Source organism: Peromyscus californicus, unplaced genomic scaffold (assembly GCF_007827085.1).
Source record: "Peromyscus californicus insignis strain IS unplaced genomic scaffold, ASM782708v3 Scaffold_11__1_contigs__length_118956290, whole genome shotgun sequence".
NCBI classification, from domain to species: Eukaryota; Metazoa; Chordata; class Mammalia; order Rodentia; family Cricetidae; genus Peromyscus; species Peromyscus californicus.
This window is the reverse complement of record NW_026294402.1, coordinates 6,690,921-6,717,692: the sequence shown is the minus strand read 5'-3', so window position 1 is coordinate 6,717,692 and position 26,772 is coordinate 6,690,921. Positions and strand designations below refer to the sequence as shown.

General features: G+C 38.8%; 1 protein-coding gene across 7 annotated transcripts in view; it reads left to right on the top strand.

Moving 5' to 3' along the window:
• Cntn5 (contactin 5) overlaps nt 1–26,772 on the top strand; it is a 1,171,099-nt gene that overhangs the window by 822,751 nt on the left and 321,576 nt on the right. For 6 of the 7 annotated variants that reach the window (XM_052752006.1, XM_052752033.1, XM_052752025.1 and 3 more), the window contains one exon: nt 17,037–17,240. The exons of the other annotated variant lie outside the window; for it this stretch is intronic. In XM_052752006.1, coding sequence (XP_052607966.1) covers nt 17,037–17,240 — 204 coding nt within the window. The remainder of the gene's footprint in view (nt 1–17,036; nt 17,241–26,772) is intronic. 7 annotated transcript variants of the gene reach the window in all.

Here is a 26,772-nt window from a genome sequence, read left to right as displayed (position 1 = left end):
CTTTGGTTGGAGTGTTCTTTCTAGCATATTTTATATTCTACAGGGCTGGATTTAGAAATAGATATTGTTTAAATTTGACTTTTTCATAGAATATCTTATATTCTTCATCTATGGTGACTGAAAATTTTGCTAGATATAGTAGTCTCAACTGACATCTGAGTCTCTTAGAGTCTGTAGGACATCTGCCCCAGCCCTCCTGGCTTTTAGAGTCCCCATTGAGAAGTAAAGTATAATTCTAATTCATCTGCCTATATATGTTACGTGCCCTTTTTCCCTTGCAGCTTTTTATATTCTTCCTTTGTTCTGTGTGTTTAGTGTTTTTATTATTATGTGGTCAGGGGACTTTCTTTTTCAGTCCAGTCTATTTGGTTTGTTCTGTATGCTTCTTGTATCTTTATAGGCATGTCCTTCTTTAAGATAGAAAATTTTTCTTCTATGATTTTGTTGAAAATGTTTTCTGGGCTTTGATCTAGAATTCTTCTCCTTCTTCTATTCCTATTATTCTTAGGTTTGATCTTTCCATAGTGTTCCATATTTCCTGGATATGTTGTGTCAGGGATTTCTTTAGATTTAACAATTTCCTTTACTGATATATCTATTTCTTCTATAGTTCCTTCAACACCTAAGAATCTCTTGTCCATCTCTTGTATTCTGTTGGTGATGCTTACATCTCTAATTCCTGTTCGCTTTCCTAGATTTTTCCATTTCGAGAATTCTTTCAGTGTGTATTTTCTTCATTGCTTTTATTTCCATTTTTAGGTCTTGAATACTTTTATTTATTTTCTTCAACTGTTTGTTTCTTTCTTGGCTTTCTTTAATGGATTTACTCACTTTTCTCCAATTATTTTTGTCTTTCCCTCACTTCCTTTAAGGAATTTATTCACTTCTTCATTAAGGATCTCTATTGTCTTCATAATGTTGGTTTGAAGTGCTTTTCCTTGTGCTTCAATCATGTTGTAATATCAGGGCTTTTCAGTAGTAGGATAGCTGGACTCTGGTGGTGACATATTGCCCTGGCTGCTATTAATTGTATTTTTACACTGGTATATAGGCATCTGGGTTTGTGGTGATTATTTGGCTAGGTGACAATTTCTAGGTTCGTCTTTGTTGGATGGCTATTTTATTCCTTGGTTTCTGTTTTCTTTGTGGTCTTTTGATTTGTGTGGCCTGTGGTTGAGCAGATAGTCTCAACCCAAGTTAAGGGCTGGACTTCTTCTGGTGGTTCTTGTAGTCTCTTGTAGAGCAATGTCTCTCCACCCAAGTTCGGGGCAGAAGTTCTGGCAGGCTGTTTGGTTTCTGATCCAGCAGAATGTCTCCGACTAGGTTAGAGGCTGGAGTTCTAGGCCTTTATGGCCTCTGGTCCAGTAGGGAGTGTCCTTTGGAGTTTGGGGTTGGCATGTGGCTAAGAGGAGACAGAAGACTGGGAGTAGGTTAGATGGCCTACCTGTTCTGCTAGGAGGCAGGGCCCGTGCTTTCCTGAGGAGGTGGTGTGGTAGAGGGAGATGGTTGAATTCATGTGATGTTTGCTGGAACTAAACTGTTCTCCTTGGAGATGTAACCTGTGGTTTTGGGTGCAGAGGGTGTTTGCTGGAGGGAATCTAGAGAGTGGGGACAGTTCATGGGCTGGAGGCATGCCTGGTCTTCTAGCAGGAGTAGCTTCTTTTTTATTTTATTTTAATTTTTTTTTTTTTTTAGTAAATTCTAAAATGTCCTTGCTGCATTCCTGAGTTCATAGTTTGCATATTTCTAAAATTCCCTAGCAATGGTCCTTTTGATAATGTCACAGATGAAGAAACAGGCAGGCCAGACAACTAGCTGAAGACCACACTAATGCCAGCTGCTGGCACCAAGATGCAAACGTGTTGGCACTGGTATGAAAGCACATTTTGTTCTGTCCCTTCATTTCTTAGGTGTTGACTGAGTTGAAGCCCCATGTGGCTTGGATCATGAACAGCAAGCTGAGTACTCAAACTCACTTTTTGTCACTTCATTGTAGCCATTGGGCAACTATCTCCAGTGTTTTACCCTTTTCGTTTCTACAAATAAAGGAAACATTCTTTCATTCATGGAAAAGGAAAGGAAAAGAATCTGTCCTCTTGCTCCACCTGCTCTCTGACAAAATACATCCTGTTCTTCCTCAAACTATATCTTAGCAAATTATGTGGGCACTGTTCCTTGAAGCAATCTCTATAAATCTGAATTGCTCCTTTTTATCTTTAAAGGTCTGCTTCTAAAGCAGTGGTTCTTTAGTAAATCTATCCACCTCTCTAACTGGTGTCTAGTTTTAAAATTCCAAGCAATCCCTAAAGATACAATGTTTTCCTACTTTAAAAACTGTCATATTCCCTCCTGTGTTGTAAGCAATTAAGTATTTTTAGGTCACATATTATAGTTCCTAGCAATCTTGTAATTGTACAAAGAGATCACTGAGACAATCACTAGAATTATTAATGAGAAAATGAACTAGGAATAGTGGCTTAAAAGTAAAATAATGGTAGAGCCCACATCGCTGAGAGCACACAGAGCACATTTCAACACAGAGTAAAGAGGCCGAACTTGTTTTGACTTGAAGAGTAAACATCCTGGAGATGGAAAAGTGTTAAAGTATGGAGAAGCTCACTGAGGGAAAGCCCATTGAAGAAACTGAAGCCAGGGCTGAGGAGATGATTAATAACACTTGCTACTCTGGCAGAGGACCCAAGTTCATTCCTGGCATCTAATTTCAGTGGTAACTCACAGCTGCCTGTAACACTAACACCTTTGTGCATATGCAGGTAACATACATACACACACACACACACACACACACACACACACACACACACACACACTCACGATGTTTTAAATATACAACGACAAAATAAATCAAGCAAAAATAATGAAATTCAGTCAAACGTCTGGTCAAGCTATAAAAAGTAAAGGGAAAATGGAAAAGAGTTGATTTAGAATCCTGGTTTGTGCCACCAGACCTCTTGTTTCTGTAGTATACATATGAAATGACATATGTATTTGATAGAACGTGGTTATTACATTCAATCCAGGGGCTACTTGGGTACTTCAAATATATCTATATTTTCAACGTACATTGCCTTAATTTATTTACTTTTTTAAATTGAAAATCAATTTTTTTTCACACAATATATTCTGATCATGGTCTTCCCTCCTTCATCTCCACCCAGATCCTCCCCACAACTCACATTTACTCTTTAATGAGATTCTTAATTGCTAAGAACCCTATGTTGTTTAATAATACACATTGCCATATTGTCTGGGTCGCAAATAAAGGTTGATAGTAATTTGACAAAATTAACTACATGGAGACTATGACATAAGCATAATTTTAAAAATTCAAAGCAATTTACATTTTTAATAGAGAAATCCCCTTTAGAACTTTCAAAATTTTGAACATGTCTTATACTGTTTCTGTTATTTCCATAGCTTCATCATCTGTATATTTCTTTAAAGAACTCATATAAAATGACTAGGCCAAATTGTCACACTATGTGAATTTGAGTGACTAGTAATTTGAAGGTTTGTTATAGTGATTTCACACTAGCAGAGATTAAAATGTGTTTATGACTAGATTTTTTTTTCTGGAGCATGTGAGCCATGGGGACAAACTCTTGGAGCAGAAAATAAACCATTTCACATTTTCTTGATGAAGAGACAGCACCTACTACTCCTATGTAGCACACGGTGGCATGACAAATAAGTTACTTCTGATAAAAGCATTAAAGAGTTGCATGAAGGATTAATGGCTGCTAGTTATGCTGTGAAAGCACAAGCATACAAACAATGACACTGACTGTAAGGTGTTGAGGGAAAATCTTGTTATATCAATATATCTTTTTGTAATCGCCTATTGCACCTATACAGTAAATGTAAACTCCCCCAGATAGCCCAAGTATCACATTTAACTTCTAAAGTTTAAGTAAATCATTATTCTTAATGAGTTTTGTTCCTTGTCTCTACTCAGAAGGGAGATGTGTCATAAAGTCCATATTTGTTTCTATTAATATTTACATTATGGTAAGTACTTACATTTTTATGATAAAATTTACATAGTATGAAATTAAAAGTAAACTACTTTTAAATAAATACTTTAAAATTTCACTGTCAATAAAATTGCTGAGTGTTTGGATCGTAGTCTGCTTAGTTTTGCTTCCGATACACACTGTAAAGTTAAAATTCATTGTAGTTATATATAATGAGAAATAGCCTTTGAATGAAGATAACATTTTACTAAATGCACACAAGAAAATGAGAAAATTTGGGGCTGGAAAGATGGCTCAGAGGTTGGGAACACTGATTGCTCTTCCAAAGGATCCAGGTTCAAATCCCAATGCCCAAATGGCAGCTCACAATTGTCTGTAACTCCAAGATCTGATACCCTCACATACACATGCATGCAGGCAGAACACCAATGCACATAAAATAGTAACAATATTATTTTTTAAAATGAGAGAAAATTTTATTTTTCTAGCCTTGGAGTTTATTTTCCTGGTTTTTAATTTTGCCCAGGATGAATTCTTTAAACTCTCCCATCTCAGATTCATGTATACACAAGAATCTAACACTCTTCTTACACTTTATGAGACTTTTTTTTAAACTATGTGAATCTCTCTTGTCCCTGCTCACACCTACATTCCAGGCATGCTGCTGCTGCCCCACACCCTGTCTCCATCAGTTTGAAAATCTGGCTTGCAAGGTGCGTCTATGCCTTCATAGCAGAACAACATCAACAGAAACATCTGTAGTTTGCTTTTCTTCTTGACAATAGGATGCAGACACTTCTGATCAGTCAAAATTTTCACCATCAGACTTTTCAGTTGTAAAATTAGACCTAATGCCTATATAATTCAATCTAACAAATGTGTGAAACTAATGCTAACCAGTATTTTTTTCTTTTGCATTTAGTAATAATTCTTAATAACTTACTGGTCTCTGTGTCTTAGTTTCTTCATCTGTAAAGTGGACTGAAGAGTAAATGAATTACCTGCATAGAGTATACTTCCTGAAGCACAGTGAGTTTTAAGTATCTCAGATTTGATCAATGGCTATTGGATAGACCTCACACGGCCAGGGTACCCATATAGCAGCTGCTATCAGTGTTGGCTTCTGCCTCTGATTCAGATATTTTCTCACTTCATAGACTATGCTTTCTACCTTACTCTACTCCAACTTCCCCACCCAGGAAACAGTATCCAAGTTACACAGGGCAGAGAACACAGTGGTTGGTTTCTGTTGCTTCCAATCTGTCACTTGCCAGATCTGCAGTGAAATGTGCATCTGGGGGTACAAAGGGGATTGGTTGTAAGTCAGTCTGTATGAGACAGCACATCCGTGCTTTGCTGTGCTGTTTTCTTACCAGCTCCCATCTCCTGGGAACATGCCTTCAATAAATCATATTCAAAGGAACCATTTCTCTAACTCTATGTCTGAGAGCCTGATGTGAGAACATAAATATTCACTGACGTTGTTACCATTATGCCCTCCAGTGTTCTGATCTATGAGAGAATAAACTTCTCCATCATTTTGGTGGTGCCCAATAGATGCACCACTGTCCATAGTTCTCCACACACATATATTTTAAGCTAAAATCTTCACAGTTTTATAAGCATATCCAGTCATAATTCCTGACAATATTATAGAACACAGATTTTATATTACTGATATAGGGTTGGAATATGTAAGGTTTACCAGTGCATTGTGGGAAATGTTGAATGGATGCTTTTTAATGTGAAGTTCAAAGCCTAAATTGAACCTGTGCTGCTAACTATTGCACACTTTGGAATAAATGCTGGCCCCAGACCTGGCATCACTTAGAGTTCACCATAAATAATTTCAAAACCCCTTAGCTAAGCAAGAAATTTGGGTCATGTTTTTAAAAGAGTAACCAGTGACCTTTACATCTAGACACAAGGCTTCTGGGATACAAGTTGTGACCATAGTGTGAAACATTCTGCAGAGAAATAAAAATAGCTGCTGTCACCTAATTGGTGTAGTCACATGAAATCCTGAGCCTAGAATTCACTAGCTCAGAGCCTTTTCACTTGTGGATCATGAATAATGTCAACTTGCCACTGCTTCTATTATGAATATCCTTTCTTATCTTCCATTTGGCTAACATTGCTTTTAATTATGTGCACATAAAATTTTATTTTGCCTTGGTGACATTATAATTTTAAAGCAAAATTCTACTTCTTTTGACTTTAGGTAATAAGCATAATAAAAATACATGTTTTAAAACCTTAAAGAGAATTAGTACTTTGTTCTGCTCAGTCAAGGTAACTAAATGCAATGTGACAATGAAGTTTGCTTTGTATTAGAATAATTTTATTTTTAAAGCAGATGACAACTTCTCTGTTGCATCCCTTACAACATGTTTTAAAATATCTTGATTCTCTTGGGATTAGTGATGAATAGGACACCTGTATTGTTTTGGTTCCTCTTAGGCTATTTGCTGCTGACTGTATTTATTGGGAAGAAGCTTTTAACACTTTCTGAGATTAAATCCCATTGTACAAGGCACAGGATGCATTTCTATTGTTACAATGTAGTAAGACATTTATCGTGAATCAGTCCTGCCTTTGTAGAACAGTTCTTTCAGGTTGGACACTCACCTAAGAGGTCCAGTTCTCCTGGGCCTTAACATATCAAACAACATCACCATCCCTTTTTTTATAAACCTGAAAGTGAAACTCAGAAACCAGAGTACAACAGTTGACACAGTATGGCCTAATGATAAAGGATAACTAACATTCTGGTGACTAGGTAAATGGACTTTGTCCTCTAACACTGGATGTCACCTGGTTGTCCCACTACTTTCAATGTTGAAGAGGGTTAAAGTGATAATGAAAATGAATTGGTCCATTTCTGAAGGATTAACCTTTACTGTATTATCTCATTTAGCCTACTCTGTCCTCCTTCAGTTCAGGTTACGGATAAAAAGACTAGAACTTTGATATCTATATCTATATATCTATATTTATATTTATAGATATATAGATATATATACACATCCTGCTCAAAAATCTCATGATCAAAAGACAAAGAGATCTCTGAAATTCTGTCTCTATGATACTAAGACTGAAGGTCTTCCTTACCTTGATGCTTTCACACATGTAAGTCGAAGGGAGAGGGAGGAAGAATTGAGTGGAAAATGTGTAATGTGAGACTCATAGTAAACTCTCTCATATACCTTTGCCAGCCCCATATTATATCCCTAAGCAGTGTTTTGTGTGTAATGATTTATTACTACTTTGTTTAACTTGTATGTATGAGTGCATGTTCCTGTGGGTACAGACACATTCATAAGCCTGTATATGATTGTCAGGTGAGAGATTCTGGTATCCTTCCTCAGGAACCTTCCACCTTCTAATTTTGAGGCAGAATCCCTCACTATCCTAGACTGGACTCATCAAGTAGATCGGGCTGGCTGACCCAGGAGCTCCAGCAATCCACTTGCCCATTCCTCCCCAGCACTAGGATTAGAAACAATGCCATATCAATTCTGGGAATCAAACTCATGTCTTTATTCATGGAAAGCAAACAGTCTATTGACAGGTAGCTCCCCATGCCTATCACTATGCTTGACCTATGGTAGTCTTTATTACAAAGCCTACCATAAGTCTAGCTACCAAAATGGTGTTTATATATGCTCCATTTAACAATTCAAGCTACCAGAACAAAATTCTCAACAAAATGCCATTTAAACATGCCCAAGCAGAGGCACTGAAACAGGCCTATGTAAGATTATTAATAACCCTAAGTACCTCTAATTCTATAGTCCCTCCAACCTCTAAGGACCCATATAACTGATTCAGTGGAACAAATTACATCCATGAATACCCTAATAAACTTTCAATGCAAATTAAAGTATGTAAGTCAACCCATATGCTTAAAATTTTAACAAGTTCTACATACCTGTATAAATAAAAGTTTGTCGTAACTATTCACATATTTGGTAAATATTTACTGTTCGGCTATAGAACAGACATTGAATTTGTGAAAATACAGTGTTGAAAAAGGAAGACAGATTTTATTTTTCCAAGAGTACCTAACATGAATAATGGTGACATTTTCTGTTATAGCAATGATACTCATCAATAAAATAAACAGATTCTTCTTGGCGTCAAGAGCTTGCTCAGTGGTCAAGAGCACTTAAGGCTCTTGCAAAAGACTAGAGTTCTGTTCCCAGCACCTGCATAAGACAGCTCACAACTGCCATTAACTACAGTTCCAGAGGATCATATACTCCCTTCTTGATTCCTCATGCAATGCACACATTCATACATATATTATACAAATCAGATTTACATGCATATATATAGTTTAAAATAATATTTTAAAAGATGCTTCTTATTAATTTCTGTTTTTCCATATGTTCAGTTGCAAGGGATACTGGAAATTTCTCTGCAGTTTCTTGTGTGACATTAGTAAGTTAACAATCCAATGTGGTTATATCAACTTTATGACAGAAAAAAAATCCTAGAGTTTTTTTTTAACTAATCTTTTTACCACTAACTTATTCTATTGTCATATTCAAGTATCTTCCCTTAATTAAATCATCACAAAGAGAGGTTATCATAATGGGCAACTGAATTAAAATAAATGTTATCATTAGCAAATATTAAACTGCTTGTAGTATGTACTTCAGCTGCATCAGTAAAAATTAAAGCAAAATACAAAAGCATGTTAAATTTAAAACAAAAAATTAACCATTAGAAACTGAAAGTTATACTTTGTAATAAACCAAATTCTAGTTATTTGGCAAATAGTATTAAATCTCACACCATAGGAGAAGGCAGAAGCAGGGACAGTCAGAGCCTTTTGCTAATACATATAATTATCTGAAACTTTCCCATATACAATAAAGTTGAAGAAAGCATAAAGATAAAGAATTTACTGGCTTTTGAACGTCCCCTTTAGTGGCTGACAGGGACAGAGAAGCTGGGCTCCTGGGGGAGGGTGCCATTATTAATTGGGCCAGTGAACTTCACTGATGCTGTTTGCATGATGTTCTTTCTAAATCCTTGGCCCATAGCTTCTCTGTGTACCACATGCTATTAGAAAGAAGAATGATTATCTCCCAAATTGCAGCTACATTAGAAAATTCTGAAGTGAATCACATATGATTGCTCTCTAAGATTGTTTTTAAGGACCAGAGAGTCCAGTACGTGGTTCCATTCCTTGTTCCTCCTTTTTTTTTCATCAATGCAATATGGCCATGAGAAATGAACATCCTCACCCACGTGGAAATGCCTGTTTTCATACCCCATAGATGTGGTGATCTGTCATTTAAGTAATGATTTTATTTGTCAGAGGAGCAAAGAGAAGAACATCAGCTTTGGCACTGAATAAATTGCAGAACAATGTTGAAGGTTTGCAATGTGTGAAACTATAAACCTAGACTTCAGTTACAAGGGAGACAGAGCCTGCCTGCGTTTTCCCCACCATCACATTTAAGAAATGAAAATTTCAATTCCTGGCTAAATTTAGTTTGAATTTCATTGCTCATTATGACAATCTTTCCTTGTGTTGACTTAATTAAGAGAAAATATGAAAATGGAATAAGTTAGTGACAAAATAATAATGTTTTAAAACATAACTCCAGGATTGTTTTCTTACATGGAGTTGATATTACCACATTGCATCATTAACTTATTAACAATCAGGTACCCACAAAAGAAAAGAAAGTCCTCATGTGTTAGATTAAATGGCAATATATATCCAGAACATGGTGTTGATAAAGATAAGTATTTCAACACTTGGATATAATATGTTAAGTTAGGCAAATGGCATCTCATTTATAAGTTCTTCATAAAATAAGTTCATTTTTCTAGCTTTAAAAAAGATAAGTGTTTGGGTGATTTTTCTGCATGCATGTCTGCACACACTACTTGTGTGCCTAGTATCTGTGAGGACAAAACAGGTATCAAATATCGTAGGACTGGAGAAATAAATGGTGAGAGCTGTCACGTGGATGCTAAGAATCAAAGTTATCTGGAGGTGCAACCAGTGCGCTTGACCACAAAGCCCTATCTCCAGTCTTGATTTTCTAGAACTTTTTTGTACTACATTAAAGTAGTGTTTATAGTCAGTGTGCTGTACAACAGCACATGAGAAATTCTTCTCTTTTTGCAGACTCAGGCACATTAATTATTTTTACCCGTCATGCCACACTTCTACCTCACACTCTTCCTAACCTCCAGTAACTACCATTCTAACCTCAGACTCTATTTCTCCTGCTTTAGATCCCACATGTGAGTAACATGAGGACACCCTTGTCTTTCTGTGCCTGCTTTAATTCATTTAACATCATGACCTCCAGTTCTATCCATGTTACCACAGATGACAGATTTTCATCAGTCAGTGGCTGAATAGCATTTCATTATGTATTCACACTATATCTTTGTCCATGTATCACTTGATGGATGCTCTGATTGTTTCCATTTCTCTGTTGTAGGAACTCATACTGCTTTGAATGTGCAGGTATTTCTACATCATTTCATTTCTTTGAATATATAACTGGTAAACGTGCAAGATCTCATCATCATTCTGTTTTTCCCTATTCTGAGATGCTGTTCCTGAGTTTTTCTTGGTGGCTGGAGTTCACATTCCAGAAACAGCGTGTAAGAGCTCATGTTCCTTTCTCCAAAGCCTCTGCAGTCCCATGTTCATGCGGTACTCACAGAAGCCAGAAGAGGGGGTCAGTTTTGTTGGTACAAGAGTCAAGATGGTTGTGACCTATGGTGTGGATGCTGGAAATCTAACCTCAGTTCTATGCAAGTGCAGCAAGTGCTCTTAACTGCTGAGCCATCTCTCAAGGCCTATTTACTTGTTCTTTGCTGATGATTAGTCTGAACATTTTTTGTGTGTAATGTTTGGATGTTTATATATCTTCTTTCGATAAACACCTGCTCAGATCTACAGCTCATTTTGTTGTTGTTTGTCTGTTTGTTCATTTTTTTAGTTCTTTATGTATTATGGGAATGAATTTCTTATAAGAAGTAGAGTTTGAAAATATTGTATTTTATAAGCTGTGTGTGAGTTCTTTTTATTGCATGCTTCTCTGTATAGAAACTTTCAAGTCTGATATATTCTTTGCTTTTATTTCCTGTCCTTTGCAGAATAATCTCAAAACAAATAAACAAAACATCCACACCAACTTCCAAAGCATATCACTAGTTCTTCAGTGTAGCTTCCTAGATTCAGCTAAGGCTTCCATTAACTCAAGGCTCATTTTATGTTACTGGTGACAGAAAGGATCTAGTTGTGGTGTCCTGCATGTGAATACACAACATTCTCAGCACCATTTACTGAAAAGGCTGATGTTTTTGGTGCCTGTCCTTAGAATCCTTGTTGTTAATAGGCTATAAATGTGTTCATTTATGTCTGTCCTCTCTGTTCTATCTTACTCATCATTGTATGTGCTGATGTCAACATTATTTTTTATGTATGTATTTGTCATGCATTTTAAAATCAGGTCTACAATATGTTATCAGGTTCTTTTGATTCAGGATAGCTTTGGCTATCCAGTGAAATTCTGTGGTCATGTAAATTTTGTAAATGTTACTTCAGATATTTGATGGATGCCATTGTTACTTTGAACTGACTTTAAATCACTTTGGGTAATATTAATGCTTATCAATACACGTACTTAATCCATGAACGTGGAACGCATTTCCATTTCTTGGCATCCCAATCAGTCTCTTTCATCAATGTCATAATTCTCATAGCCTAGATATTTCACTATGTAGTATACTCTTATTCCTAGGTATTTCATTTCTGTGGCTCTTTTAAATGAAATTAAAGTCCTTAGATTGTATTTCAAACAATTCATAATTTCAAAGTTGAATTAATTTATTCTAGTAGGGTTTGGTGTGAAATTTGGAGAGAAGATTTCTGAATAGAAGGTGATATTATCCATACATAAACAAGATTTTACTTCTCTTACAAATCGGATGGCTTGGAGCCATGAGTGGAGATCTAGGGATCTCACAGGAGCAGCAGTTTCTGAAATCTTTGTCTTCTTTAAGACTCTAGGAATTCTTTTGGCTTTCCTATATTTAGTACAATATTAACTTTAGACCTTTTGTATTCATATCTTAATTATGTAGAGATATTCCTTCTAGATCTAATTTGTTTGGGGTTTTTATCATAAAGAGGTGTGGGTCTGCAGTCTGTATGTGTGTTTGCGTGTGTGTGTGTGTGTGCGTGTGTGTGTGTGTGTGTGTGTGTGTGTGTGTGTGTGTGTGTGTGTGTGTCTGGGTCTGTATGTTTGTATGTGTATATGTGTGTGGAGTGTCTGTGTGTGTGTCTGTGTGTATCTGTGTGTCTGTGTGTCCATGTATTTTAATATTATGGAAATCTACTTTAAAATCTAGAAGCTTGAGTATGTTAGCATTAAGGGTAAGTATTTGGGTTAACTAGAGAACAGAATTTGAGATAAGGCACATCCATCAATCACATCAATGATCTGGATAGGTTAAACACCTAATGAACTAGAATTACTTTTGAGTTCAACATAAAAAGACAAAAAATCTCCGACAAGAAACCAAAAGCCTGGATTTATAAAGCAAATTTATCTTACCACATAGTACTGAATATACAGGAAAGAGATTTAATATTCTTTTTAAAAGACATTTTTGAAAATGAGGAAATCATGGCTTACATTTAGTCGCATTGTGTTCTGAAATGAAACATGATACCAAACTGTTATTATTTAATAAGTCGATACATATTTGGCTTATTTAAAGACCCATGCATAGTTAACATACAACAAAGTAGCACATAAAATAGACTAAAGCCATAGAGGCAATTATGTTTTCTAGTCTCTGTGAATTACTGTATAGTCATCCTTTAAGTAACTAATCCTTTTTTATTGTGAAAGTAAAGTTTGAAGAGATTGAATAAATGTTAACAGTTAATAAAAAGCCTTAATAGAGAATGTAAACAGGATCTTAAAAGATGTTTGACTCCATTCAATATTTCTATTTTGGGCACAGGCAGGAAATCTAACCCAGTTCCAGGGTGTCAGCTGTGTTACTGTGCAGTGTTCTCCTTTCTGGCCTTCTTGGCATTATGTGAAAAAGAAAACTTGACTGCAGAAATAAATCAGCATTTTTGAGTCCCCAAATTCCCATTTAACTTTGAGATATCAAAAGCGCCAATTTTATATACCAGTCTCCTAGCCTCAAAATATTTAACAAATCTTTGACTCAACAAATTTCTATCAGTATAAGAAATAGTGATTCTTTAAGTGGCAGCTTTTAATTACTCATTACTCTCTGTCCCTTTAAATTTCAAAGAGTAAGTAAAAATTTGAGAAAACTTCAGTAAAATCCTGTGAAATATATATGATTGAAACATTAAGTTTCTGTGAATTGTATGTGAATAACAAATGAAACTTATATTGGGTTATTAGTTAGAGGGACCACATCCTCAGATAGAAGTCCTTCTAGTTAGGGTCTAATTAGCAGGGTGCGTATTTCACTTATACTCCATGCATGGGTTTAATCACTGTAAGTTCACTTGAATATTTTTAATCATTTCTTCTTTTTAGCTGAAAATAGAATTTTTTTTCATTCAATAATTCTGATTATAGAGCTCCTCCCAGATTTGCCTCACTTCATTACCTACCCAAATCTATATCCTTTCTTTCTCTCTCTTATTAAAATACAAGCAGGAATCTAAATAATTAATAATAGTAATATAAGATAATAAGACAAAATAAAAACAAACCAGATTAAGATAAGATAAATAAACAGAAAAAAGGCAAAAGTAAAAGCACAAGAAACACAGATGCTAAAACGCACACATTAGCACACACAAATAATTTAAAAAAAAACTATAATATATAAGCAAAAGATCTGTAAGGTTTAAAAAACAGCCCTCCAAAGATAGCACTGAGTTACTGAATTTGTCATTTATTGATCATCTACTACTGGGAGGACAGCCTTCCCTTATGTTTGCTTTATATACTCAATGAGACTTCATTAGAGAAAACGAAATCTTCCTTTGTGAGTGTTATCATTTGGGTTCTGAGTTAGAGATGGGGATTGTGTCCATTTATTTTTCCCTTTAAGAACTGGGGCTCCATCTGACTCAGACCTGTGTAGGTCCTTTGAATGTTGCCACACTCTTTGTGTGTTCATATATGTTTCAATCCTGTTCTGTCTATAAGGTCTTGTGCCCTTGGTCTTCCTCCATCCCATCTGGCTCTTACAATATTTCTGCCTGCTCTTCTACGGAGTTCCCTGAGTCATGAGGGGAGGGATTTGATGGAGACATCTCACTTAGGACTGTGTGTCCAAGGTCTCTCACTCTGTATATTTTCTAGCTGTGGATCCAGTATTTGTTCCTATCTACTGCAGGATGAAGCTTCTCTGATGATGACTAAGCAAGATGATCTATAAGTATAGCAGAATGTATTGGGAGTCCCTTTACTGAAACCTTCCTTTAGCAGGACAGTAGTATTTGGCTTTTCCCCGAGACCATGTCCTATCTAGTCTCAGGTTCTTGGCCACCAGAGCACAGGTTCCAGCTTATGGAGTGAACTTTATTCCCAATAAGATAGTGGTTGGTTACTCCAACATCTTTTATGATACTATTGCATTAGCATATCATGCAGGCAGATCACCATTGTAGATCACAGGTTTGTAGCTGCGTTGGTACATACTAATCTTTCTCCTCTGGTAGTGTACAGATTACCTTCTAGTACCATGAACACTAACTAACCAGTAGGGGTAAAGGCTCTAGGTAAGCACCAGCTTGATTTCTCCATGTTCACTGACTTATGCAGTTGTTGTCTTCTGCAATAGGGCCTTACTATCAGTTTATGGAGCACAACCAATAATAGCCTTGATTATAGCCTGGGTTGTTTGGTGTCAGGGAGAGGAAGTGGGGGTTCCTATAGGGCCCCTTTGGACAATAACTCAGTTAGATACAACCAAATTCCAATCTTGGGAAATTTATTTAGTGATGACAGATGTCTGGTTGGGGTTTTGTCCCTCACAGTATTTTTGAAATCTGCTTTAGTATCTGGAAATGTTGGCTCAAGGCCAGGTTCCCCATTTTGAAGTATGTAGAAGAGATGGGAACTGACTTTTAACAATCCATAGTAGGATAAAGAGAGAACACAGGGTGATTGAGAGGAATAAAGAAAAATACAATATAAAGTGAATCTTCCTAACTCTAAAGGTAGATTATAATAACATGTGTATTTTAAAGCCTTAATTAATTTGCCTTCTCAAACAAGTAACTCTGCAAGAAGGAGAATGTGGGATCTGTTCTTCCAGTTATAACATAGGTGAGTTTGAAGCCAACTGAGATTTCAATTGCCCTGTCTTCAAATTTAAAGGCCTTCCTTATTGAGTCTGAATTGCATAACTGACATTATATCAGTTTAAGGAGTCATAGTTTCACTGTGCTCACATCTCCAAAGAACTTCGTTTTTTATCATTGTGCTATCCAGACAGAGATAAATGTATCTTCTCTCCTACACTGCTCAGTTACTTAAATCCAAATCCTTAATTTTTGCCTCTTCCTGTTTATCATGATCAATTTTAAGTTTATGTTTATTTATATGTAAACTCTGTGTGTGTGTGTGTGTGTGTGTGTGTGTGTGTGTGTGTACACATGAAAGTAGGTCCCCAGAAGAGACCAGAGGAGAGTGTCAGATCCCCTGGAGCCTGAGTTACAGCAGGGCTGTATACTAGGAACCCACTTGGGTCACTACAAGAGCATCAAGTGCTCTTGCCTGCTGAGAGTGTCTCTGTCTCAACGCTCTTCTGCCATGCTCTCAACACAATCAAGAGCCTGTGGCTCCTCACTGGCATCACTGTCACTCAGAAGCAGCGTCACTTGTAACTACTCACAACCAGCTTCCTGTGGTTGTGATTTCATTCCTCCTCTTTGCTCTCCTAGTCATTGATTTGCACCATTTTCCCACTATTCACTCCAGAGCTGAAGAGACTATAAATACAGTCCTCAGGTTCTTCTTCAGTCCAACTGCTCACCAGCTCTGTGAAGATGTGTAGCTTCTCTCCAGCTCCCGCCAATCCCCGCCAGTCCTGGAGCCCACTTATAAAATAAACACACCGATTCTTATATTATTTAAACTGCTCGGCCATTAGCTCAGGCCTACCATTGTCTAGCTCTTACACTTATACTAAGCCCATTTCTGTTAATCTCTATGTTGCCACGTGTTCCGTGGCTTTACCTGTCTCCTCTACATGATGCTCCCTGAAGGACAGCTGGTGTCTCCTTCTCTCTGCCTTCCTCCCCTTTTCCTCTCTCCTCTCTGCTAGTCCCACCTATACTTCCTGTCTGGCTACTGGCCAGTCAGTGTTTTATTTATACAGAAAGATATCCACAGCAAAGATGCTTTAGTTTTCTTCTTCCTTTCTCTGTCATTTTTCATCCCATTCATTAACCTTTGCTCAGTTGTCCTTATAATCTTGGTTTCTCCCCCATCAGATGGATAGCTCAATGAAATCGTGACATTTTCCTTTTCTCTTTGGAATGATTTCTGGTCTAAGGTAATCCACAACCAATATTTGATAAACAAACCAGTAATAACTAAATTCTAGCTAGCTCCTAAATCAGGAAGTCCGTATGGACCAACAGGACTAAGTACACATCTCCCATATTTTCTTACAGTCTGTTCTGCCATCTTTTTATACTCTTTCATAGGTTTTGATAACCAATTAAGTTGATATAGAATAACAATAAATTATCTCTTCAATTTTCAACTTTCATGTTAACACAATGCTGAATATCATGCACCTATTTAATACTCTTCAGAACTAAAGGTAAAATGAATAAATGCAGAGCATCTCTGAGAATTATGTGACATCTTTCCACAGCTATAAACCACAACTATGCTTTTAATATAATATATTAAATTATTTATGAATCAAATATGTGTGGCCTTGGATCCAAAGAATGTTTAGTAAAGCCCTCGTAGTTTGAACTTTGTCTGTAGTTAAGTAATCTGTATTATTCAACAACTGAATTCTGTGTGTTTTCAGAGCTCATCTATAGCTGGGTCTTTAACGAGTTCCCCTCCTTTGTGGCGGAGGACAGCCGGCGGTTCATATCCCAAGAGACAGGCAACCTTTATATTTCTAAAGTGCAAACATCAGATGTTGGCAGCTATATTTGTCTGGTGAAAAACGCCGTGACGAATGCTCGAGTGCTCAGTCCTCCTACACCGCTCACTCTGCGAAATGATGGTGAGTTACCTGGCACAGATTTAAATGATCAACATTTCGTATGTAAAAAGCAACAATGTAATATTACTGGTTTTCAAAGCAATTGACCTCAACACAAATAAACTAAAAGGCATCTAATTTATTTATAATTTCATCCCTTTAATCTGAGTTTATGCATGCTTCAGACTAAAAATGTTGATGTGAGTAATAGGGAGATATCTCAGTAGGTAAAATGTTTGCACACTTCAGGACCTGGGTTCAAATCCCAAGTACCTATATATACAGCCAGACACAGCATGCTTATAATTCCAGCATGGGGAAACAGAAGCAAGAGGATCTCTGGAGCATGCTAGCCAACCAAGCCAAACTAGTGAGCTAGATGCAGCCAAGACTGCCTCTGAAAATAGGTAGAGAGTGATTGAGGAAGATACTTAATGTCAACTTCTGGCTTACACACACACACACACACACACACACAATGGTGATGATTCATGGATGATAAATACTTATCATAGTGCTACTCAAAAATTAGAATGTGAGCATCTGGAAAGGAGAGCCATGTGGACTCCACAGATCTCTTCTTACTCTGTAGTGTCTGTCTATAGCATATGTGTATTAACTGTATGAATTTTATGGGTTCAGTTTTCACTGCATTTGTAGTTCATCTGCCTTCAAATTGAGTATTAAGCTTTTAATACTTCATTGTACAATTATAAGTGTTATTACTTTTCCAATAATAGGAACAGTTGTAACTTTAACTATTCCGTGCACTGCAGGCAGGTGTAATGATGCTATAATTATAGGAATTGCCATCTATCCACAGGATCTTCACATTTAAACACCTCATTTGTATTTATAGACATTTACAGTGAGGCATTGCATTAACACAGTCAAGTCCTCCATTATAGGTGATATATGATATGCAGATTGCTCTGCTGTGCAAAAAAAATTACCTATGAAGACATTATTAAGAAGTGAACTTGAGAATGAGAATTCTGATTGATTTTGAAGTATTAAAAAAGTATATTTCAACACTTTTCTAGTTCTTCTATATGCTTTTTCCCCATGAAACATAGTTTTGTGTAGCTGAGGCTAGCTGTAAACTACTGTCCCCTTCCCTCCACCCACCAAGTGTTGGCAGTATGTATACCCACGCCCAGCTTTTAAAATTGTTTCTTAAATATATTCTGTTTGTGGTGATTTGAATGATAACGGCCCCCATAGGATCATGTATTTGAATGCTTGGTCACCAGGGAGTGAAACTGTTTGGAAAGATTACAAAGCTAAGGAGGTGTGGCCTTGTTAGAATACACATGGCCTTGTTGGAGGAAATACGTCACTGAGGGTGGGCTTTGAGGTTTCAAAATCCAAGGCCAGGCCCAGGCGTGCTCTCTGTCTCTGTCTCTGTCTCTGTCTCTTCTCCCCTCCTCTCTCTCTCTCTCTCTCTCTCTCTCTCTCTCTCTCTCTCTCTCTCTCTGAGCCTGGGGATCTAGATGTAGCTCTCAGCTACTGCTCCAGTGCCATGCTATCTACTATAATGATAATTTAAGAGGACTAAACCTCCAAAAGTACAAGCAACCCCCAATTAATACTTTCTTTTATAAAAATTGTCATAGTCATGTGGTTGTGGCATCTCTTCATAGCAATGGAACACTGATTAATATACTTTTGGAATGTATTTTTTGAGTTAGGTTCTACTATAAGACATTTGCTTATCAGTGTGTATATACGTGTATGCATATATGTTATATATAAACTATGGAATATATAGTAATTCAAAATTCAAAAAGTCAATATATGTATTTCTTTATGCAGTATATAATAGTAACAACTCTACAAAGTATGCTAATGAGCTATCCACTGTAACCATGAGCAACCCAATATTACACAGAAAATAGAATTAACCAAAGGCCACATAGATCAACAATATCATAGATGCATAGGTAGAAAATAAGAAGAGAGACTAAAGTTCAGTCCAGAGGCTATTTTATAGTGTCTTTAATAACTGTGGCCATGTTTTCCATGTATCCTCAATAACTAACTTTGAAAGCAAAGAGTCAGAGATTTATTATTCACTACTATAGCAATATGGAATCACTGACTAACATATTATTCAATAATATTAAGCCAATTTTGAGATATGTATACTTAAAGTGTTTCCTTTAAAAGTAAAATTTACCACTAGGCATTGGAGCCTGGTAGTGATATAACCCATGGTCTCACAACTAAAGACAATGAGCTCCTCTCCTCAACAATCCATCAATATCCAATAGCTCAGCAGAGAGGAGTGGGGCTGCATGATTCTTCCTTGATCCCTGATTGATGGTTGACAGGTTCAGTTAGGCAATCAGAGCTCCTGTGTGATTGTGATTGAACTATGATGTCATACCCAGAACATAGCTGTTAGTGAGCATTCTTCTTGTCTTCTGGCTCTTACATTCTTTCTGTCCCTCATCCTCAGTAATCCATGAGCCTTTGAGGCAGTGGTCTAAGTCTTCTGAGCACTGAACCATCACTTACTCTCATCATCTTTAGCAGGCATGAGTCTCTTACATACACTGCAACTCATTGCAAAGCGATGCTTGTTTGATTAAAGAGGAGAGCTGCAGTTACCTGTGGATATAGACATAAATGCTTAACAGTGGGACACCCATGTTAATTTAAATACAAACCAGTAGTAAGTTTTCCTCTACAGACTATAACCTTTTCAACCCCAGATTGTGACTGGGTTTACATGAGTCCCTCCTGTAGAGTAAGCTTCAAACCCAGCTGGAGAACATGGTGTTATCCCTACAACTGTCATGCTGCTATTGCACCAAGGACACATTTTGCCTGTCCCATTGGTATTGTAGTTCCTAGGGTTCAAAATTGAGTAAGATCACTGATGCGTTTTCTCCCCCAGTAGGCTGTATGGTCTCAAGGCCCTTGTTAAACTCAGTGGGTCACAAAATAAAACACAAAGATATGAATGTGAGAAAGAGCCTTGTAAGAGGAAGGGTTATTGACTGAGGTAGGACAGAGATGATAAAGAGTAGAGGTGAGTATAACAACAGCACACTATGTATGTGCACAAAACTGTCAAAGAACAGTTTTAAAGGTATAAAAAAGTCAAATAGATAATAAAGCCAAGAATACTAGGAAGATGAAGTTATCCTTGCAATGTTTCTTAAATTTCTGCTTTAAAAAAACATTACTGATTTGAATAACAATATTCAGATGTCAAGATAACATCACAAAGCATATAAAAATGAAACTACTGATATGCTGAAGAAGACCATGGAGAGCAATGAATAAAAAAAAGAGAGGTTCACATCAAGCCTTGAGTGATCCAAATTACTTAAGAAAATCAAAACATGGAGACACTATAAAGAAAATCAAGAGAAGGCAGGGAGATAACAAAGCAAAGAATAGAGTGTAGAGTGAGGGAGTCAGGGAAATGAAGGTTTCAGTAAGATGTAGTCATAGGCCTGCAGTACACGGGGCGGTGTTGTGCACATTATCTGTCACCTCTCCCTCTGAGACTTTACAGAAAGAAAGCTGCCATCAGTCAGAATTCCAAAATAGGGTAGAAATACCACAACATATCATCCATGTTGATATATTTCTGGACTAATAAGGAAGGATGCAAGGTAAGGGATTGAAGAGCCAGTAAAACACTAGAATGTAGAAGACAATGAAGGGAATCACAGAAGGAGCTGAAAAACCACATGCCCAACAGAAGCCTAAGTGATAAACACACACACACACACACACACACACACACACACACACACACACACACACACACACACACACACACTGAAGTCAATATTACCAAGAAGAGTGTTTCAGGATATGGGACTGGGGGCTGGAGAGCACTTGATGCTCTCTGTAGCAGAGGATACAGGTTCTGTGCCCAGCACTTTCATCAGGTGGCTCATGACTACCTGTAAGTCAATTTCCAGGCAATCGAGTGTCCTCTTTGGTCCTCCAGGAGTAGCAGACACATATATGGAACACATACAAACATGCAGACATTGGTAGAACATAAAAAGTATACCTTTAGTGGCAGAGATAGACTCATATATGCTGACCAGGGGAGTTTTCCCTGAGTGGAAGAGGTTAAGGCCTCCCTTGAGGTCCCAGGCAGTTGGGTGCCATTATGATGGGCAAGTGCATGCAGGGGTATGGAAGGAAGATAGAGGAAGGGAGGTTCATGTCCTGGGGAGAGACATAGATCTGTAGAGGTGAAGGTGGTGAGAAACCAATTGATGTGGGAGTCCTGCTTGCCATCTGGGGTCATGGTGGTGTCCAGTCCTGGGCTGCTGCCAACGACCATGTCTGGGTCCATGGCCCTGCCTTTAGTTGTGCTCTGTGTTGATGTCCAAGGCTCCTGTTACTAACAAAAGCCATGATGATGTCAAGGATTTGGGCTGCCACATGGCCACATTTGTGACCAAAGGCCATGCCTCCACAGGGGCCATACTGATCTGAGTGGCCTGGGCTACCACCCAGGGCTATGGAGAAGTCTTGGCTTGAGCTGCAACTGAGGACCATGTCTGCTTCTGTGGCCCTACCACAGCCAGAGTCTGTGTTGATATCCCAGGTGCCTGTTGCCATCAAGGATCAGGTGTGTTCCTGGAGTCTGACACCTGGGGTCATGTTGGGGTCTGGGGGCCATTTTTAAGCCAGGATGATGCCAACCTGAGTGTACTACACTGCCACCCCTGGCCAGAGTATGCTGTTGGGGATTGGTCTGGGTCCCTACCCCTACGTAACCAGGGCCTGTGTCCATGTCAGTGACTTCTGTAACCACTGAAGGCTGTGCAGATCCCTAGGATATGGGCTGATATCTGAGGTCATATTGGTGACCAAGAGTCATGCTGCCACCCCATACAGATGAGGGTAGACTGTGCTGCCACAGTGGTATCCACCACGGAGCCATGGTGGTATCCGAGCCCAAGCTATAGCCTAGAACCATGTCTGGGTCTGTGGCTCTACTGCAGCCAGGTTTTATGCTGATATCCAATTATTCTAGTAACATTGAAGGCCATGTGGATGCACTCGAGGTCTAGGCCACCACCTGGTGCCACATTGTTCCCTGGGGGAAATCTTTTAGCCAGGGCAATCCCAATCTTAAAGGCCTGCACAGTCACCACAGGCCATGATGGCCTCTGGGTCTTTGAGGCTGTTGAGGATCATGTCTGGGTTCGTGGTCCTAGTGCAGGTGAGGTCTATGTTGATGTTCATGTTCCACCCTACCCCACCCCGCCCTACACCACCAAAGGCCACAAGGATGCCCAGCTTCCTGATTACCACCTGTGACCATGTTGGGGTCTGTGGGATGTGCAGTTGCCAGAGCCTTGCCGACCTGAGTGGCCTTGGAGATTCCCAGGCTGGGCTGCTGTTGAGGGCCATGTCTGTCTGGCTCCATGGCTCCTCCACAGCAAAGGTCTGCATCAAAGTCAGTTTGATGGCTCAGATTACCACCAAAGGCAGTATAGATGCCTGGGGTCTAGGCCAACACCTGAGGCCATGTTGGTGCCCAATGATCATGCTGCTGTCAGGGCCATGCAATGCCACCCAGGGATATGTAAGCATCTAGGCCTGAGCTGTGGAAGGGTCCACATCTGGGTCTGTGGCCCTACCACAGTCAGGGTCCTTGTTAAGGCCTGTGACTCCTGTTGCCATCAGGGGCCATTTGATTGCTTAGGATCTTTACTGCCACCTGAGACCATGTTGGAGTCTGGGGACCACACTGTTACTGGGCCCATGCTGATATGAGACATACATTGGCACTGGGGGCCATGGTGACATCCAGCCCCAAGCTGCTGCTGCTGGCCATGTCTGGGTCCACGGTCGTGATGCAGCTGGGATCTGTGTTGATGTCCATTGCCCATATACCACAGGGGACCATATGATCCATGTGTTGAACCATGTGTTTAACCATGAGTTGAAGTACAAGGGCCTCTCTGAGCTGGTCCTGCCTCTCACTGGTCCAGGGAGAGCCCCCACCCCAAGAGAGCTGACCCTAGCCAGCCCTGGGATAATAGACCTAGATGTCCCCAGCACAGGAAAGTTGGCCCTGTCCCTCACCTGAGGAAGTGGTCCCAGCAGCTGGGACTGACCAGCTCAGCAGACACCCAGGTACACACCCAGGGCTTTGAGCTGACACACCTCAACATCTACCCCATCTATGACATGCTAGAATGTACGAACGGATTGGTCCTAAAGAGCCATGACTTCATGGCTGCATGACTCAGGGCAACAGTGGGATATCCTGGGAGTTTCCATGAGGGTCCAGTGTTGATGGTGCACCTGAGGCCAGAGGCCTTTGGAGCAATCAGTATTAAATGGAATGTATCCATCAAATCCTCCAAGACTCAGGGAATGCTGTGGAAGATGAGGCAGAAAGACTGTAAGAGCCAGAGGGACTGGAGGACACCAAGAAAACAGTGTCTCCAACATAAACCAGACCGTCATGTTGTCCTTTTTTTAAACGGTTGCTGCCTTTTAAGCCATGGCTGTCCGAATCAGTAACTGCAACTCCACTTCTACCACAGAGGTTAGGCCACAAAAGCCGCAGCCTGAGGAAATGCTGTTCCCGCAAGTATCAGCTCTTTCAAAGCTACAAAAGGAAATTAACTAAATCTCTGTCCCTCTGAAGAACTCAAGACTCAAAGGTTGAGGTGGAACTCTGTTCCTCAGAGAGGCTGAATAGCAAGGACAACACTGACAGACATGTGAACCCACAGCGACTGTGGCAGTGAACTCAAGACCTGCACAGCTCCGAGCCAAGTTGGATCCCAGCAGCAGGAGGGAGAAGTGTCCATGGGTTCCCACCTTTAACCAAGAAGCTATTGGCCCAAGAGATAAATCTGTTTTCTCCAATGAAGTGTCACTAGGGATATCTGAGTTTTAAATTGAGTTCCTTTCTATGGATAAATGCACAAGATCTCAGAATGATAAAATCGATCAACACTCATTATTTTCTATACTGCCTATGCCTGTTGTGTACAGGCTCATGTTGCTTTGGGCAGGCTTTTTATACTCCAACAAATGTCACCATAAAAAGGACATGATGGCTTTGATCAGTTTCCTGAGCTTGTAACTTCAGGGCAATCCAGAAGGGCAACAGTGTCCACGGCCTGCAGTTGCTCCAAGGAAATGAGAGGGAAATAGGGAAATACAATGATGCACCCTCCAAGGCCACCATTCCGGGAAGCCATTAGCATGATCATATGGAGTTCATCCTTCACAGTTCTGGTTCCCTGGGGCCAATCCTGGCTTTCCTATAGAAGTCCTGGTGTCTAGAATGCAATATCACTTTTCACTGTTCATCCTGCACCATCACCCTCCTCTTACTGCTGCCCTCTGGGAATGAATTCAGATATAATACCAACAAGTAAATATCATTTCAGAGTTTGCTTTAGAACAAACTCAAGCTATCACAATGCATTTTCTACCAAACAGTTTAAGCAAAATTTTACTTGCACTTGAAAGAAAAAACTTCTACCTACTCATACATCCTTTATTATTTTCAGAAAACTTTTTTCAGAAAAGTGTAAAATTTCAATATTCTCAAAATGACTTTTATAGCTAACTCTATGGTCACACTAGATTAAATATAATTTTTATATTCAGTCCCCCACAGAGGTGTTTGCCAAGCTTGTAAAAAATAGCAAATATACATGCTGCCTCTGCACCAAAAAGTTTGAATGCCTGCCTCCTGCCTCTGCACTGAGAGGATAGAAACCCAGTGGGAATTTCAGCTGACAGTACTTTATCAGTGGACTTACCCGGGATCTTCTTCTGTTTTTATTTTCAGTGTATGCATTTAGTATTTGACACCATGAGGGCAAACATTCAGGGTTATCCACTTTTGGGAAAATGCCTTTCAGTTATCAAATAGTAAAAAACAATCAAATAGTGACAAAGAGCCTTTGAATTAAAATAATTTCTTATAGTAATTTGCATCAATTTTTGCATATTCTCTTGCTATTAATTTTGTAATCACCTGATACCTTCTGTCAATTTTAATCACAGTTGTTAACTTAGAGGTTCATTTAAAACTCACTGTGTTTTAGAAACTTAAAAGTTGGTATAGATGCCTCCATTTGTTCACTGGTACAATTGGTTGCTCAGTGAGGTGTGTTGGAGTCACCACTAGTGAGGAGCTTAGACTGAAGTGAGGGTAAAGATCCCACACAACAAATACATAAATATCAAGACAGGAGGTTGTAGCAGGAATCTTAAAGAGTCTTATTAATAAAATCAAACCTGAGGCCAGTTATTGGGGTCAATGCTGATAGATCAGAGAGACAGAACAAGTCACAGCTATCTCACCTTGCCAATTCCTCAGTTGGTCCTGTTTCCTCAGACTGGAAGCTTCTGTGTCCTCATCCCAATGGTTCTCAGCTGAACTGCTGCTAGAAGCCTGAATGCTTAACCAGCCAAATGCTTAACCAAGCAAATGCTTCCAGTTTCTGGTCCTCACGCCTTATAAACCTTTCTGCTTTCTACCACCACTCCCTGGGTTTAAAGGCTGCTTTCTGGGATTAAAGGCGTGAGTCACCATGCCTGGCTGTTTCCAATGTGGCCTTGAATTCACAGAGATCCAGAGGGATTTCTGTCCCTGGAATGCTAGGATTAAAGGCGTGTGCTAACATTTTCTAGCCTAAGTATCTTGTGGCTTTTCTGTTCTCTGACCCCAGATAAGTTTATTAAGGAACACAATATTTTGGGGAACACAGTACCACCACAGGAGGTTGCTTAGTATGGGCCCGCCATTCATGTGGCAAAATTTAGTTCCACTTACTTACACAAATTTTTTGTGTGTAGAGAATGGGAAGGGATTCCAGAATTCATCTGCAACACTATTCAGCAAATGCATCTTCAACACCCTTCCTTAGTTCCATGTTCCATTTCTTAAAGATTATATATATATATATAATATATATATTATATATATATGGAGAGAGAGAGATTATACACTCAACTTGGAATTATGGCTTGAGTTCTTTGAAGTTTTCTATTGTATAAGTGAGGAATCTAAGTAGAGTAAGGCAGAAAGGAGAACAGATACAAGAATCTGAAATTTCATTTTGTTTTATTTTTATTATAATTGTTTGCTATTTTAAAAGATTTATTTTAGCCGGGCGGTGGTGGCGCACGCCTTTAATCCCAGCACTCGGGAGGCAGAGCCAGGCGGATCTCTGTGAGTTCGAGGCCAGCCTGGGCTACCAAGTGAGTTCCAGGAAAAGGCGCAAAGCTACACAGAGAAACCCTGTCTCGAAAAAAACCAAAAAAAAAAAAAAAAAAAAAAAAAGATTTATTTTAATATTATATGTATTGTTGTTATGACTGCATGTATGTCTGTACACCACATGCATGCATGGTCCACAGAGGCCAGAAGAGGGTATTAGATCCCATGGAACTTGAGTTAGAGGGTTATTAGCTGCCATGTGGGTGCTGGGAACTGAATCTTGGCCCTCTGCAAAAGCAACAGAGTTAATTTTTCTGTACTTTTCCTTTTTTTTAAAAAAAAAAATTTTTTTGATTCTTTGGGAATTTC